General features: G+C 49.5%; 1 protein-coding gene across 1 annotated transcript in view; it reads left to right on the forward strand.

The window, feature by feature from the left end:
• CAPN2 (calpain 2) overlaps positions 1-16,114 on the forward strand; it is a 60,524-nt gene extending 44,410 nt beyond the window's left edge. The window contains exons 11-21 of the mRNA XM_049868165.1: positions 507-518; positions 1,332-1,543; positions 3,962-3,998; positions 5,170-5,235; positions 6,493-6,550; positions 9,813-9,877; positions 10,786-10,854; positions 11,817-11,895; positions 13,122-13,238; positions 13,483-13,541; positions 15,808-16,114. Coding sequence (XP_049724122.1) covers positions 507-518; positions 1,332-1,543; positions 3,962-3,998; positions 5,170-5,235; positions 6,493-6,550; positions 9,813-9,877; positions 10,786-10,854; positions 11,817-11,895; positions 13,122-13,238; positions 13,483-13,541; positions 15,808-15,831 — 798 coding nt within the window. The 3' untranslated portion in view covers positions 15,832-16,114. The remainder of the gene's footprint in view (positions 1-506; positions 519-1,331; positions 1,544-3,961; positions 3,999-5,169; positions 5,236-6,492; positions 6,551-9,812; positions 9,878-10,785; positions 10,855-11,816; positions 11,896-13,121; positions 13,239-13,482; positions 13,542-15,807) is intronic.
• The last annotated feature ends 234 nt before the right edge of the window (positions 16,115-16,348 follow it).

The raw sequence follows: 16,348 nt of genomic DNA on the forward strand, positions 1-16,348 counted from the left end.
CCCAGTCACAGGCTTTCCAAGCTGGGAAGGATCTGTGACATTGGGCCCAACTTTGGAGATAAGAGGGGAAGTGACTTACTGACAGAAGTACAGGTCAGATATGCAGACAGAGGCCTAGAACCGCCTCACCCCCAGTGCCTCTGCGTGGCCGCACTGAGTCCTCAGACTGAGTGGCTTCCCCTGGGTGGGGGCGGCGTGGGGGCTCCGCTACAGCTGCTGGCTGACCTTAGACGAGTCACTTCCTTCTCGTGCTTCGGTTTTACGCTCTATAAATTGAGAACGGTAGTAAGGAAGGGCTGTCCACAGTATTACCAGGTCATAAGATTTTTTTTTTTAACGTGGAAATGCTTTGAGTCCCTTGAAAAATAATTACTATGTTGATTTGGTTAATAATTGCTAAAGCTACAGAGAAAAGGGGATAGCAAAAGAGACCATTTAAGTGATGGCATTTTTTATGCAGCTTCCCCCGAGTCTGAGTCAGGTGTTGTTCTCCTTTATCTTGGCAGGTTCCGGAGGAGGTACGTCTGACACAGCTTAGGCCCTGTCCCTGGGGGCTTGGGTTCACCAGCAGATGAGAGGCTCAGGCTGCCGGAGCTCAGGAAGTATCGGGAAGCCTGGGCAGGGCTGGTGGCTGTGAAGAGGGAGTGCTGCTCCTCTGGGACCCTGGTGAGGTTGCTCAGGTCCAGCTGGTCTGAGTTCAGCAGCCGGCAGAGCCCATACATGGTGTGGTTCCAGGTAGACAACACATGGTCCGAGGACTGTGAGAGTCTCCCCAGAGTCCTGAGTGGCTCTTAAAATGAGCAGAAAGGGAAGCGATGAATCCTGCAGACTGTGAGTTGTAAGACGTTGTGGGAGCCCAGGAAGGAGACCTAGACCCACTTAATTCCCAGCTCTCCCATTTGTAGGCTGTGTGTCCTTGGACAAGTTACATAATCTCTCTGGTCTTTAGTCCCTTTTTCAGTGAAGCTGGGCAACCATCCCACTTCACCAGATTACGGCGGGGTTGGATAAACTATGTAAGAGTTAGTAGGTCCACCACGGGGCCCTGGTGGCATGGTAGTTAGGAGCTCGGCTGCAAACCAAAAGGTTGACAGTTTGAATCTACCCCCTGCTCCTTGGAAACCCTATGGGGCAGTTTTACTCTGTCCTGTAGGGTCCCTGTGAGTCGGAATCAGTTCAGTGGCAACAGGTTTGGTTTGCTTGGTTTTGGTGTTAGACTAGCTATGATCCAGACTTTGTCACTGTAGTCCTCTGATCTCAGCGAGTGAAGGTGATACTGGTTTGGATCCTTTCTCACTCTGCTGTCTCTTGTCTGTCTGTCCTTTCACCAGTTAACCGGGCAGACCAGCATCCACCTCAGCAAGAACTTCTTCCTGACACACAGAGCGCGGGAGCGGTCCGACACCTTCATCAACCTCCGGGAGGTGCTCAACCGCTTCAAGCTGCCTCCGGGAGAGTATATCCTGGTGCCCTCCACGTTTGAGCCCCACAAAGATGGGGACTTCTGCATCCGGGTCTTTTCTGAAAAGAAAGCTGACTACCAGTAGGTGGTTTTTCCCTCTCCTCCACCCACCCCTCCCGGTTCCTTCCTCTGGTCTATCCCCTGTTACTTCTCTGACTTTCCGTTCTTTATCTATCTTCCCTGCTTGCTTCAAAAGGTGAGTGGGGAATTTGGTATTGAAGGATTTTTAGCATTAAACTCAGGGAAGTAAAGAAAAAAAACACTCAAGAATATTCTTTATCGGAAAAGGGTGGTTGGCCCGTTGTAGAGTGAATTGTAGAGTCTGGTCTCACAGTTGTATCTTTGAATTTTCAAGCTGTTACTGTATTTTCATTTTGATGACTTCTATTAGACTAGCTGTGGAGCCCTGGTGGCGCAGTAGTTAAGAGCTCGGCTGCTAACCAAAAGGTTGGCAGTTCAAATCCACCAGCTGCTCCTTGGAAACCCCATAGGGCAGTTCTGCTCCGTCCTGTAGGGTCACTATGAGTCAGAATCAACTCAATGGCAACGGGTTTGGTTCTCTTGGTTTTGGTATTAGACTAGCTATGAACCTGGTCCCACCATTTGTAGAAAGCTGGCCAGTGCTGGTATAATCCCTGCTTTCCCAGGCCACTGACCTCAGAGAACCACCAAGGGTGTAAGTGACAATCTCACCGGTCTCTGCCTCCAGAACCTCTTCCTGTTTTAGTCACTAGGGCTCCAGGTCCCTTCCTTCCTTGTTGGACCCAAGCTGCTTGGGAATCCTTTCTGGCTGGTGTCACAGTTCCCTGTACCATCAGCACAGCTTCTGTGCCATTGCTGATGGCCTCAGTTCACAATGGCTTTTGCCCCTTTGGCTGCTGCCTCAGCCGTGGATATTCAGCTGGGTACTTGACTACAAGAGACAGAATCAACCTTGGGCAAATTCAGCAAAAGAAAATTCATTGAAAGGCTGTTGGGGACTCCAGAACTGAGGGGGGACAAGATGGGGAAGGGCAGAAACCAAGGAAGTGCAGAAGGGTCTGGGTGTGGGAAGTAGGGAGTATGGCAGCTGTTGCGTCCCCTGTGGGGGCAGTGGTGGTTCAGTGGTAGGATTCTCACCTTCCACGCAGGAGACCCAGGTTCAATTCTTGGCCAGTGCGTCTCAGTTGAAGTGACCATACGTCTCTCAGTGGAGGCTTGCATGTTGCTGTGATGCTGAACAGGCTTCAATGGAGCTTCCAGACTAAGACAGTCTAGGAAGAAAGGCCTGGCAACCAACTTTCAAAAATCAGCCAGTGAAAACTCTATGGATCACAATAGTCCAATCTACAGCTGATCATGGGGATGGCCCAGGACGGGGCAGTCTTCCATTCCATTATGCATGGGGTCGCCATGAGTCAGGGTCCGACTCAACAGCAGCTAACACCATGTCGTCTCTGACCTTGTGCCACTTGCTCAGATCCCAAGAACAAGTACAGTGTGTCTGATGGGCCAGGCTCAGGTCAGCCATCCAGCCTGCTGGCTTCTAGAGAGGCAAGAGGGCAATGGGAGGTAGAAGCAAGGAAGTAGCCTTGTTCCAAGACAAAACATGATATAGACATGATTTCCCTTGAGGAAGCGGAGGTGCTGTTAAGGATAGGAAACAATACTGGGCAGCTGCAAACCAATAATGTCACCGTGCCTGGCAGCAGCTTTCCTGCACTGATGGCTGTTTGTAAAGCTTGTCTAGAGGGAGGGGCCTTCCCTCTCGGCTTATAGCAGGATCCTTTGGAGGAAGCCTGGTGCGTTCAGCCCACTGTCCCTGCTGTCCTGTGGCAACTCAGCACTGTCCCTCCCTGCAAACCAGAAGCCACTCTCCCAGGGAAGCCCTGATCCTCTCAGCTCTTCCACTCCTCAGAACGAGCTCCCCCACAAAGGTGTCTTACTTCCTTGTCCTAGGATATTAATTTCAGATTCCAACTGCCAGCACCAAGAGGTCCCTTACTCTTTCTTCTGTGAGGTGCCAGCACTGCAGAGAGGGCTCTTGGTAGCCTCTGTTAAGATCCAGGGCAGTGCATGGGGAGCTACCCACTACCTTTGCTTCCGTTGAAATTCCCCATGGGCGTCCACACAGCCTTCCTTCTTTAGCCTTAGGCAGGACAAGCAGGCATGGTGTGCTTCTCAGTATAAAAGGTTTACTATGGTAAAGAGTGTTTCAGATGGAACCTAAAAGTTGTCTAGGGTACCAGCCCACACTACATGGGAAGATTGTGCCCCAAACTAGCAAGCAAAAACAAAGTCTCCAACTTGCCTGAAATCTCCCTTGGATCTTTTTTTTTTTTTTTCGGTCTTAATTTCTGCTACTTAGGGGGAAGTGTTACCATAGAAATTTAGGATGGAAAGTAATCCCCTACTGGTGCCCCCTGCTGGATGTTAACTTTGCACTTCCACCCCAGCAAGGCTATCTGTAAGGCTTCCTTTTCTCCCTCTCACTAACATGTCATTTTCTTCTGTTTTCAGAGCCGTCGATGATGAAGTTGAAGCCAACCAGGAAGAGGTACTTGGAGCTCCTTGGAGTCTACCCACTCTGACATGGACAGCCCAGAGATCAGAGGAGCAAAACACAATCCCAAGGGCTTAAAGGGGCCCCTAGGGCTTCATGAGCACAGCTTGAAACTAGGGCTCCAGCCCTTTGCCCGGGGGATCAGAGTCTGCTTCCTGCACTGGCTCTGGCCACTGTGTTGGGGTCTGGGCCAGTCCTTGCCCCTGGAGCAGTTAACCCTGCGCACATGAGGGGATGTTAAGGATGGAACATCAGTGCTACGTGAAGGGCTGGATGAGTGAGCTTCTTGTCATTCCCCTTTCTGGGCCCCAGTTTCTCATCCATGAAAGCAAAGCTAGAGGACATGACCTCACAGATTCCCTAAAGTTCCAAAAGCTGTCATTCAGTGAAGAATCCTGAAGGGCTTTTAGGGATATAACTCGGGGACCTCAGACTAGGCCCAACCTTAAAGGATCTAAAGTCAAGGGAGGAAAGCACCCCACAGTGAGGAATTACACCATCTCCTCTGTCCCAAGACCTGAGGGGCTAGATAACATCAACCCTTTAGTTGCTGAAGCTCTGTGTTTGTCATGTGGATTGAGTAAGAGACTCAACAATTTCAGAGGGTCCCATGGGCTGTGCTTTCTAGCCACCATCAGAATTCTTCAGAACATTCCAGTGAGGCTTTATGCTTCTGAGTCCCCATCATAAACAAAACCAAACCTTTTGCCGTTGAGTCAATTCCAAATTATAGTGACCCTATAGACAGAGTAGAACTGCCCCATAGGGTTTCCAAGGAGTGGTTGGTAGATTCAAACTGCTGACCTTATGGTTAGCAGCCGGATGCTTAGCCACTGCGCCACCAGGACCCTGAGTCCCCATTACAGTAGACCGTAAAACAGTTGTGGTTGGATGTCAGAGAAGATACCCATTGTGAGAAAAGTTAGAGTGTAAGTCCCTCCCTCTCATGTGTTTTAACTAGAAGAAGATTCTATTACTAATCCATCACACTGTGCTTATCTCAGACCTGATAACCTTAGAGGGTAACCCAAGAGAAGCTACAAAGGGAGAGATGGAAAAGGGAACCATGAAGGGACAGGGGGGCTGCCATGGAAGGGTCAGCAGGCAGCTTGCTCTCATTCTTCACTCTGAGCCATTGTTCTCATTTCTGTGCTTCACCTTCCAGTTGGACATCAGTGAAGACGACATTGACGATGGATTCAGAAAGCTGTTTGCCCAGCTGGCAGGGGAGGTAGGTGTTCCAGAAAACTCTACCTTATAAACACTGGTTGATGCCAAGGAAAAGACAGTCGTCCCCAAGGAGACTTCAGTTTAAACAAACTCAACAAAAGCAAAGGGGAATGGCGAATGTAACTCAGATTTCAGCTTAGACCCCAGCCCATGTCCTCCTGTGACCTGCGCACGTGGCCGGAACGTCCATTATCATGGTCAGCTCTGGCTCTGCATTCCTCCTTCTGTGGAATTCTTAGTCTCACCTTGTGGCTGTTTATTTTCACTGGTCTGTGCTAGCTGAGGCATGAAATGTGGCCCCTTATCCTTAATTTCCACGAAAGCAAGCCCACCATGTGTAAGCATTTGGTGGGCCAGAAGGACTTCACACCACAAGAGTGCAAACAACTTAAAACAGTATTATACGACCCTGTTCTTAAAAAAACCCTTCAGCCATTTACACTGCAGCCCCTGCAAAGCCGTTCAGCCCTTTTCCCAACAACTCCAGAAAAAACTGCTTCGTTATACAGAGGAATTTAGAACTTAGCTTTCAACATTGGACTCATCAAAGCCTCCCTTTGTTTAGCCAAAGACTCATCAAAGTGCTGAAGCAGGTGCCATCCGCTCCAGGCTCCCACCTGCCTTCCTTCCCCTCCCACAGGTTCTCAGGGGAAAGGGGCATTACAGAGACATTTCCCCCACTAATGTGAATTACGTACGCACACACCCCCAAAAAGGGAAAGATGACTACAAATCAATCTTGGTTTCTAACAGTGGAGTTTGTCGCTCATTTTGACTAATACCATAGGTGAATAGAGGTGCCTGAGCCGTTCTCAGGATCCCTCACTTAGGGGGCTCTAGACAGGGCTGGGCCGGTTCTTGGAGGCAGCTGGTTTTTACCCGTTTTACAGGAAGCCTAAGCTCTGAGTTTTAGAGGATGAAGAAGCCTTGCCGGATGGGAGGAACGGGGTGAGAGAACTAAGTCAAATAAGACCACAAATACAGGTGGAGTGGACAATTTATTCTTTGTGTTCTCTGAAGCAAAGAAACCTTGAATGGACTCCATCCGGAGCACACTGTTCATTAGCACGGGTGAACGGGCTGTGGCAGTGCTGCTCGGAGTGTGGTCAGCGTGTTGGCATCATCGGGGGCTTGTTAGACCCACCTCCTGCACCTGGCACAGAGCCTGGATGGGGCAGGTGGCCGTTACACGTCTGCCGCCCTGGGCTTCCCCGAGCGCCCACAGGGGTGAGTAACCTCTCTGGTTGCATGTCCACAGGACGCGGAGATTTCTGCCTTTGAGTTGCAGACCATCCTGAGACGAGTTCTAGCAAAGCGTAAGTATCCCCTGGTTGCAGACCCCTCCTCCTGCCCCTGTGGTCGGGCGGGAACACGGGAAGCCTTCCTCTTCCACACGGTGGCTGCAGTGGCTGAACCCATCACTCCTTACGTAATTGTCACACCGTCACCAAAGAATTGGGTGGAGGAGGAAGTTCCTGAATGACGTGATTTAAAAAAAATAAAGATCTAGAGATCAGAGATGAAATCCAGGTTTCTCCAACTAACTAGTTTGTGATCTAAACCAAGTGATATAACTTCCCTCTCTCATTTTCTTATCTGTAAAATAGACACATCACTGCTCATCTCTTAGAGTGGCTGAAAGTCTTACGTGAGGTAACATGTGGAAATTGCCTAGCACAAAGCCTGTGTTCAATAAACTGCTGCGATGATGATGACTAACTGGTGAGAAAAAGCTGAGTCAGCCCAGATAATGGGAGCAGAAACACTCCCAAATCCCCTGGCTGCAGTTAGTGGGGACTCTCCGGAGTAGCAATGACATCTCATCGATTAGACAGAATGGAAAGAGAAATGGATCGTTTTATACTTACACATAAACTAAGGGAAGGGCTGGGCTTCCACAGAGAATGAGTAAAACTGGGTAGAGACGTGAGAAATGAGGTGGACCATAAAATTGGTGTGTTGCCATCAGACCGCTCACTCACAAAGGGAGAGAATCACCATCAACATCAGCCCGAGGCTGATTCCTACAAGGTGGAGGTCAGACATACCTCCTCCCTTTTTACCAGTTCTGACACCAGCCGTCCCTCCCACGGCACTCTTTACCCTGCAGGGTGATTTCATTGCAGTGGCCACACAGAACTCACAGACCGTACTCATAGTTATGGCGCTTATTAGGGAAGTAACAGGCTACAGTTCATGTTCTGGAATGCTCAGGATACAGCCCTTCAATCAAGACAGCCTCTTCTCAGCTGCGCCCACAGGCATACCTACCTCTGGCCCTCCGCCTCTCGGCCCTGCTCCGCAAGTGTTAGAAAGCTCTTTAGCTCTGCCAGTAAGTGCTCAGAAGCACCCCGCTCCACCAGTAAGCCTCAGCCTGAAGGTGCTCAACTCTCTTGCTCAGTGGGTTGGCACACCCACTGTAGCCGCTCTTCACTGTCTTGTGCTTCTCACCGTCTTGCACCTTCTCCAGTGTTACAACTCTGTCTCCTGAGTCTAGGAGGTTCTCAGCCCAGGGACCCCAGGTCCACTCCTGGCTCTTCTTTCTTGATGGTAGTGAGGTCCCTCCTCCGTTCTGGGATTGGCTTTCTTTTTAAGCCTAGCAGGGTGGCAAAAGTGACCAATCGCCTCAGTAGGGCTACATACACCGTATTTGCATGGCCTCACCTCCACATGGGCCCCATATACCTTATTTGCATTAGCAGCAAGCCATCCAATCCACTTGTGAGTCCCAAGCACCTTATTTGCATAGTCCCACCCATTCATTGTGTGGGAGTCACAAGGACTGGCTAGAAGGGCCATATTAAATAATTCACTGCACTGCGTAGACCCATGATTCTCACAAAACTTTACAACCTGTAACTGTTATGCAAAAAATATCAAAGGATTGATCGTTCAACCCTTTGATCACCACTGGGAGGCAGGGGGAAATACATATGTATATAAATATATGTATGTGTACATTATACACATATGTACAAATATATTTATACAGTGTATATATACATATGTATATGTAGTATCTGTGTATGTTGTTGTCAGCTGTGACTCATAGCCACCCCATGTACAACAGAACAAAACGTTGCCCAGTCCTGTACCATATTCACAATTGTTGGTATGCTCAAGTCCACTGTTGTAGCCACTGTGTATTTTAAGTGCCTTCCAGCCTGGGGGCAGGGCTCATCTTCCAGCATTCTATTGGGCCTCACCCTCCCTTCATGATCTGGGGGGAGGATAAGAAGATGGTGTTTACCCTTGAGGCCGCCAGGCACAAGTGAGGTCACAGGGCTCTTCAGATGTGCGGCAGTCACCAGCCTGGGAGACTGAAGCCTCATTGTTTGTCCACTGATAGAGGGGGGATGGAAGAGGGGAGTCAGACCACGCTGGCCTTGCTGGGCAAGACTGTCTGACACACGTGCCTCGAAGCTTAGCTCCTCTCCCCCGGGTGCCTGGTGACTCCAGCCTCTGCCCAAGGGCCCACGCTCAGCTTCTGGCTGTAATTCCGGGAAAACCATGCCCATACCCAAGAAGGTCGCTATGGTGCTCCGAATGGCAGCTGTGAGGCCTGTGTCCCAAGGTCAGCTGCAGGAGCCCCTGGTATGTGGCTGCCCTCAGATGTAACTGTTCACAAGAACATGACCCAAGTGTGGACTCCTCGCGATGTCTGTGGGGAACCAACCTCCCTCCAGGCAGGACTCACCCAGTGTAGCACAGTAGGTCACAGACAGTGTCCTGGCCGTCAGCCGGGACATGGAGATACTCATACATGCCTGCGGTGCAGCCCGACAGCTCTCAGCAGCCTCCCCCTCACAGGCCACAGCCTAAGTGAACACACATGCCCTCTGGTGTCCTCCTCGCTGCTGCCTGAGGCCACAGGTGATTCTGCATGCTGTTAGCACATAAGAGGAGCTCCTGGCTGGTGCCAACTGTTAACAGCCTCAGCTGCTAATTGAAAGGTTGGCAGTTGAGGTCCACCCAGAGGTGCCACGGGAAGAAGGCCTGGTGACCTACTTCCAAAAATTCAGCCACTGAAAGCCGTATGGAGCACAGTTCTACCCTGACCCGTGTGGGGTCGCCATGTGTCAGAGTCAACTGGATGGCATCTGGTAGCAGTACATGAAGGCCCAGTCATTTGTCACACTTTCGCTTATTTAAAAAACACTTCTTAAAACTCTTTGTCCATGGCAGGTATACAGAGAAGTCAGACAAATGTAACACTTGCCCCGCACTGTCCCGACATGGTAAGCACTAGCCACATGTGGCTATTTAAAATAATTAAAGTTAACTAAAAAAGTTAAAGCGGAAACCCTGGTGGCACTCTGGTTAAGTGCTATGGCTGCTAACCAAAAAGTCGGCAGTTCGAATCCACCAGGCGCTCCTTGGAAACTCTATGGGGCAGTTCTACTCTGTCCTATAGGGTCACTATGAGAAGTAAAAGCCAGTCACGTTTTAATATAGCCACATGTGGCTAGCAGTTCCTCTGGGACAGTGCAGATACAGGACATTCCGGTCATCATAGGAAGTTCCCTTGGACTATACTGCTCTAGAAGGCTTTCCTTTCACGCTTGTTTTGTCTTCTAGGCCAAGACATCAAGTCAGACGGCTTCAGCATTGAGACATGCAAAATCATGGTTGACATGCTAGACGTATCCTTTCCTGTGCTCCAGAGGACGGAGATGGGCTGTGAAAGCTCACTCTGAAAAGAGTCACACCCATGGCCTTCTCCCCCTTCAGCATGGCCCACTGTGCCCCACTCCCTGAATCCCGAGCTGAGCCGTGGGACTCTTTGTCAGCACTGGCCTCCCCTGCTAGGGAAATGTGAAGAAAGCCCAGCTGGGGAAAGAGAAACACCGGGTCCACTGCAGCACAGACTATGGCTGCAGAAAGTCCCCAGGAGCACACCCACCATTTCTGCCACAGCAGCTTGGAGTTGCTTCCTGACCGGCAGTGTTCCCCTCCTTCCCTCGGAAAACATCCCCTAAACCATAATATTTCTGATGCGAGTCTGTTTTCTCCGGTCAGGATTTCCTTGCAGACCATGAATGTTCTGCTTGCCCTTTGCTCTGGCTCCTTCTCAGGACACTGAGCAGCCCACCCTGGCCCCTAGTCGTCCTCGCCCCTCTTGTTTCTGATGCCTGACGAGCAGGAATGGTCAGCTGCAGGCTGTGCTCTGGGAAGCTTTATCTACTAGTGGACTCCCTGTGGGCACCACTGTGTAGCTTCCCTCACAGAAGTCCTCCTGGAAATACTCCAGAAGATGGCAGGAGCCCACCCATTAGAAGCCGTCGGAAGCTCTGTGCAGATCGTCCTATTTTTTAGCAGGGTCTCGGGCCCCCTCAACATCTCCCCATCAAAGCAGCCACCTGAACCAGCAGAGAGCTGGGACATCTCCCACCCTTTTGATGAGGATAGGTTGATGTGAAAAGCCAGAAAAGAGGCCTTCTGAGAAGTCTCCATGTGGCTGTGCTGTGATTAGCAGGATTTATCTAGGCGAGAGGACAAACCAGGTGCCCAATGAGCCCAGACTGAAGAAGCTTCCCTTAACTGAAGGCAGTCGGATGGGAGTGGAAAGCTGGGGCTCAAGGAGTTCTACATCCTCTGGACGAAGATTCAGAACTACCAGGTAAGTCCCGGAGGCCGGGTGGGAGGCTGGGATCTGTGTCGGGGGGACAAGCTGCACACCCACCTTAAGAGGCAGCAGCAATTCAGGAGGGTGGAGCTCGGGCTGTTACCGTGATGGAGCTCAGACTGAGGAAGGGCGGGCTGTGTGAGCGCAGTCAGTCACCTAGAAAAAACCGAGGACTCAGCATGTTCAGTGGTCCCTTCTCTGCCTCCATCTGATCATTTACCAGAAATGGGGACATCTAAAAGCCACCACCAAGGACTACCTGGAAAGGCTATGTGGCCCCTTGTAACTTGGATTTTTGACAGCTCAAGTACAAAAATGAACCTAGCATGGGCCCAGGTATATGGCTGGTTGACGGAGAAGCACAGAAGAGTCTGCTTTCCAAGGCAATAGAATGAACTGGCCCCAGGGAACCCACAAAACATTCTCAGACATATTTACAACCCAGCTCACCAAAACCCAGGCCGTTGGCCTCAAGTCCATTCTGAGTCATAATGACCCTTTAGGACAGAGTAGAACTGCCCCAGAGGGTTCCCAAGGGTTCTGTAATCTTTACAGAAGCAGATTGCCAGGTCTTTCTCCGGCAGAGTGGCTGGTGGGTTTGAACCGCTGGTCTTTCAGCTGGCAGCCGATCACTTAATCACTGCTGCACCAGGGCTCCTCCACCCAGCTCACAGAGAGACAAAAACCCTGGTGGCCTAGTGGTTAAGTGCTCCGACTGTGTTTGAATCCACCAGATGCTCTGGAAACTCTATGGGGCAGTTCTACTCGGTCCTGTAGGGTTACAATGAGTCAGAATCGACTCCATGGCAACAGGTTTAGTGTTTATTTTTTTATTTAAGGCAGAACCATGGGTGACTCTTCCAAGGGCAAAGTAGAAAATCCAAAACTGGAAAAACGTTATCCCCATTCAGTTTTACTTTGGGCCATGATTCTTATAACTGTTTTGCGTGTTGCAGAAAATTTACCGGGAAATCGACGTTGACAGGTCTGGTACCATGAATTCCTATGAGATGCGGAAAGCATTAGAAGAAGCAGGTAATACTTCATAACTACTTCCGTTGTTTTATCTGTAGAGTAAGGGGAGACACTGCACACAGGATGAAGTTTGGTAAGCTGTAAAGTAAAGCAGCTGCTGGCTGAATACAAACATCCTGGGTCAAATGCAGTGCAGTCCGGGATGCTCTGCCCTCTACTGCCACCTTCTCGAATCCTAGTTTCTTTCCAAGCAGTCTGACAGGTCAGGCAGGCAAAGCCAGTTCTCAACAGACTACCCCAGACTCCTCCTTTCAGGTGTAGGGTTGGTTGGAAATGGACTGTTTTAGTACAACCCTTAGGGTACGTCCCTAGTGGAAGCAGGTATCAATGAAGGGGCCACAAGCTTGTTCTCCCAACAGAGTGGGAGACTGGTGCACTGTGGGGACTATGGTTATGAAAACATGAAGTTGTTCACTGGATTGGCTGGGACAGGAAGCTGTAGCAGAGACCCCCAAATACAGTGCTAATAAGATACGTTCTCTCATGGAACAGTCCAAGCTCAAGTTGTCCAAGGCCGGGCTGGTGCCTCCATGCCGTCAGGGACCTAGGCTCTTTCTGTGATGTTGCTTCATCACCCCTGAGAGTGTCACCGTCATCCACATGACAGCCGTATCAGGTTGCTGGAAGAAGGGAAGGACAGGCTCCTTGACCTTAAAGGCACACACCACTTCTGCTCACATCCCACTGACCAGACCTTCATCCCGAGGCTGCAGATGGCTTCAAGGGAAGCTGGGAAATGCAGTCTTTAGGCTAGGCAGCCATGGGCCCACTGAAAATTCTCTGACTATGGAAGAAGGGAGAATTGATATCGGGTGCTATGACCAGTTTTTGCCACATCCACCCAGGAAAAAATCTAGTCTCCAAGATGATGCTAAGCTAAACAAAGCAAACTAAGGAAGCATGGCTAACATGAAACAGCATGGGCCGTGGAAATAAGAAGCAGCAAGAAAGTCCTGGGAAACAGGAACTAGTTTTGACCAAAGCAAGGGCCAGTGGTCGCTAAGGAAGTGAGGCAGTGGAAGGGAGCAGACGGGGAGAGGGCGGACAGGGAAAATAAAATAGCAGAAGGTACGGGCTTTGCAAAATAAAACCAGCCTCACAGCGGCCGAGACAAAAGCAGTTATAATTCTCATTTGAATTGCCAGTCGGTTCCATCACTGGTAAACAGAGCTACGTGGCACCGTCTCATACTTAGCAGTCAGTTTGTCTCTTCATTGTAACTTCAGGCTTCAAGCTGCCCTGTCAACTCCACCAAGTCATCGTGGCTCGGTTTGCAGATGACCAGCTCATCATCGATTTCGACAATTTTGTTCGGTGTTTAGTTCGGCTGGAGACGCTGTTCAGTAAGTAGAGATTTGAGTAAGACCCATTTCCATTCTCTCAATATTAGCGCTGACCACCTTTCACGATAGTGAAACCATCTGGGCCGGAACACGTTGGACCAGGAGTTGAGAATGAAATTCCCTCCTTAATTTGGGGATGGAGGGAAGAGATAATAGCTTGTGACAGTCAGTGAAATCCCCTGCCACATTGGGGATAAATGTGTTTCAGCCGACGCATGTATGACACCCTCTTCTTCCTTTACAGAGATATTCAAGCAGCTGGATCCCGAGAACACTGGGACAATAGAGCTCGACCTTATCTCCGTAAGTCAGCAGCTGTCCACCCTTTCCCACGACGGCCACTCCCTCCTGAGGAGAGAGGAGAAGGGCTGTAATCTGAGTGAATTGCTGACCAGCTTTTTGAAACTCCACTTTCAAAGTCTTTTGGTCGGCCAGGAACAGGCCTATGAAGGGTTATAAGATCCCACCGTGCACTTTTACTTACAGTGGTTTCCCAACTACCTGTTGATTCTCAAGTCCCAGAAAACACACCTGCTCCCTAGTCCTGTGAGCCTTGAGTTGAGGTGGGAGCCAGGTTAAAGTAAGAGGGAGGTGGGGACAAACTTAATCAGCATGCAGGGGAGAAGGTACTTCTGTAACCACCCTCCTCGGATGAAATTCATCTTGGGTCTTGGAGAGAGCTGTCCTTCTTAGAAGAGATCTGCTTAAAATACCTTCGAGCCAACCACTTTTCTCTATTTCCTCCCCCTTTTAAAAATAAAACTAAGAATGGTAAATAAGCTTGCCATATATACTTACCAGCCTCATGGGTGTGGGACCTCTGAAATTCTCATCCGTCCCAATTAAGTCAGCTTACCAATTTCACAAAAAGCAGACAGAGTACAGTGATATGACTGACGGTTCTCTCGCTTCACAAGGAAGGAACCCCGAGGGTAGACTTTGCCTTTCACGGGGCTCCAGTCTGCATATCCTCCACTTGGGGACCTGAGCCCACAGGGGCACGGGCTACAGAGGGGCCGGCACTGGCTGGGGATGGCAGGGTAATCAGTCCCATCCCCATGTCACAGAGAGAGGGAGGAGCAGGATGGTAAAAGCCACAGGTCTTGGGGACTGGCAGCTCTTTTCCCTGAGTTTTGAACTTTGGAGGAAGCTAGCAACTAAAGTGTTTCACTCTGCTGTGATGCAGTGCCTTTGGCCAACTGAAAATATATCTTAACTGGTTACAGTTAACACCAACTTGCTTAAGGCCATATGAACCCTGGGAAATATCCCTACCTTGAGATTGTAATCTCAGCAGAGTTAATACATGCTTGATGGACGTCTGTCGCCCCAGGTCCCACCTCTGTTTACACTGGCCTGCCTACTTAGTCCACTCCCACCCCGCTTGCACCGAGAACATCACGTCCACTGGCTTTCCCTCCTATTCCTGCACCGAGAACATCGTGTCCACTGGCTTTCCCTCCTATTCCTAAGCCACCTCTGCACGGGCTCCTGGAGGTTCCACACCTGGCCGTCTTTGTCAAGGGGGAGCAGCGTCAAGCAAATCTCCCCTCAGTGTGCGAGGTCTTCAGTCTCGGGCACTTTAAATCATCTAGGAGCTTTGAGAAAATCCTGATGCCCAGGCCCTGTCCCAGACCGATTAAATCAGGACTGGTTTAAAGTTCTCCAGGCCTTCCCAAGGTAGAAACTGCTGGTTTAGGGGCCATCCACACCCAAATTAACTTTTGATGTGACAGCACCGAGGCAGAGAGCAGGGAAAATGTTCATTTATACGTTGTCTGAAGTTCAGGCTTCATGAACTCAGTAATACGATTTGTGACCGCCTGATTCAAATATCACACGGACTACTGACCTGCAAAATGCTCGACCTAGAAATTAGGTAGAAAAAACACGACTTAGCACAAGGGATATCTTAGCCCTTGGTCAGTTTATCTGATAACAAGTCAGCCTTGCAGAATAATAGGCAGATCCTTAAATAGCCTTTAGTTTAAAAATGGTCACTGATTTGAGGGGAGCCCTGGTGGCACAGCAGTTAAGTGCTTGGCTGCTAATCAAAAGGCCGGTGGTTTGAACCCACCAGCTGCCCCGCGGGAGAAAGATGTAGCAGTCTGATTCCGTAAAGATTGACAGCCTAGGAAACCTATGGGGCAATTCTACTCTGTCCTGTAGGACCGCTGCGAGTGAGAATCGAATGGACGGCAGTGGGTTTGGCTTGGTTTAATGTTTGTGCATCAGATTTTAAGGAAGGAAGGAAGGAAAGAAAGAAAACATTTAAAAGGAATTTAAAGGAGACTGTGTCATAATCAGATAGTTATCTAGTCTACTGAAGTACACGTTCTGATACCAGGCTGCATTCACTTATATCGAGCCCTGGTGGTGCAGCGGTTAAACATTCGGCTGCTAACCAGGAGGTTCGAATCCACCAGCTGCTCCTTGGCAACGCTCTGGGGCAGTTCTCCTCTGTTCTGTAGGATTGCTATGAGTCAGAATCAACTCGATGGCAATGGGTTTGGTCTTTGTTTTTGTTTTGGGGGAAGGAACTGACTTGTTTTTTTTTTCTCCCCCACAGTGGCTGTGCTTTTCAGTACTTTGAAGTTAATTAACCAGTCTGCCTGAAGACTTTTCAAGAAAGAAAACCAAGGGACTGAGCTTCCACAGAGAAATACTTTTTATCTGGACTTTGAAATTATGGGAACATTTACTTAAACTCACTATAATAGCTGAAAATAATGATACTGTCTGTCTGAGACAGCGGGCCTTTCAGATATCAAAGTAAAAGGTTTGCAAACCAAAAAACCCGCTGCCGTCGAGTCAATTCTGACTCATAGCGACCCTATAGCATAAATTTGTAATAAATGCAAAAGTGAGCCGCCTAACCCTGGGTAAGCTTTCAATCTGTAAATAGTATACGCTTTTTACTTTTACAGGCTTTCCTGTTGATAGCAATATTAAATCAGGAACAAATGCAGGGAGGTATTTAACAGCTGAGCAAACATTATGCCATCTTAAGGGACACAAGGCCCTTGCTGGGAGTATTTAAAGCAACTTTTAATGTTAAAAATACAGCTGTGGCTTCTACCAAACAGCAGCCTGGAGACTGCCATTTGAGC

The sequence above is a fragment of the Elephas maximus genome, chromosome 24 (genome assembly GCF_024166365.1).
Source record: "Elephas maximus indicus isolate mEleMax1 chromosome 24, mEleMax1 primary haplotype, whole genome shotgun sequence".
Lineage (NCBI taxonomy): Eukaryota > Metazoa > Chordata > Mammalia > Proboscidea > Elephantidae > Elephas > Elephas maximus.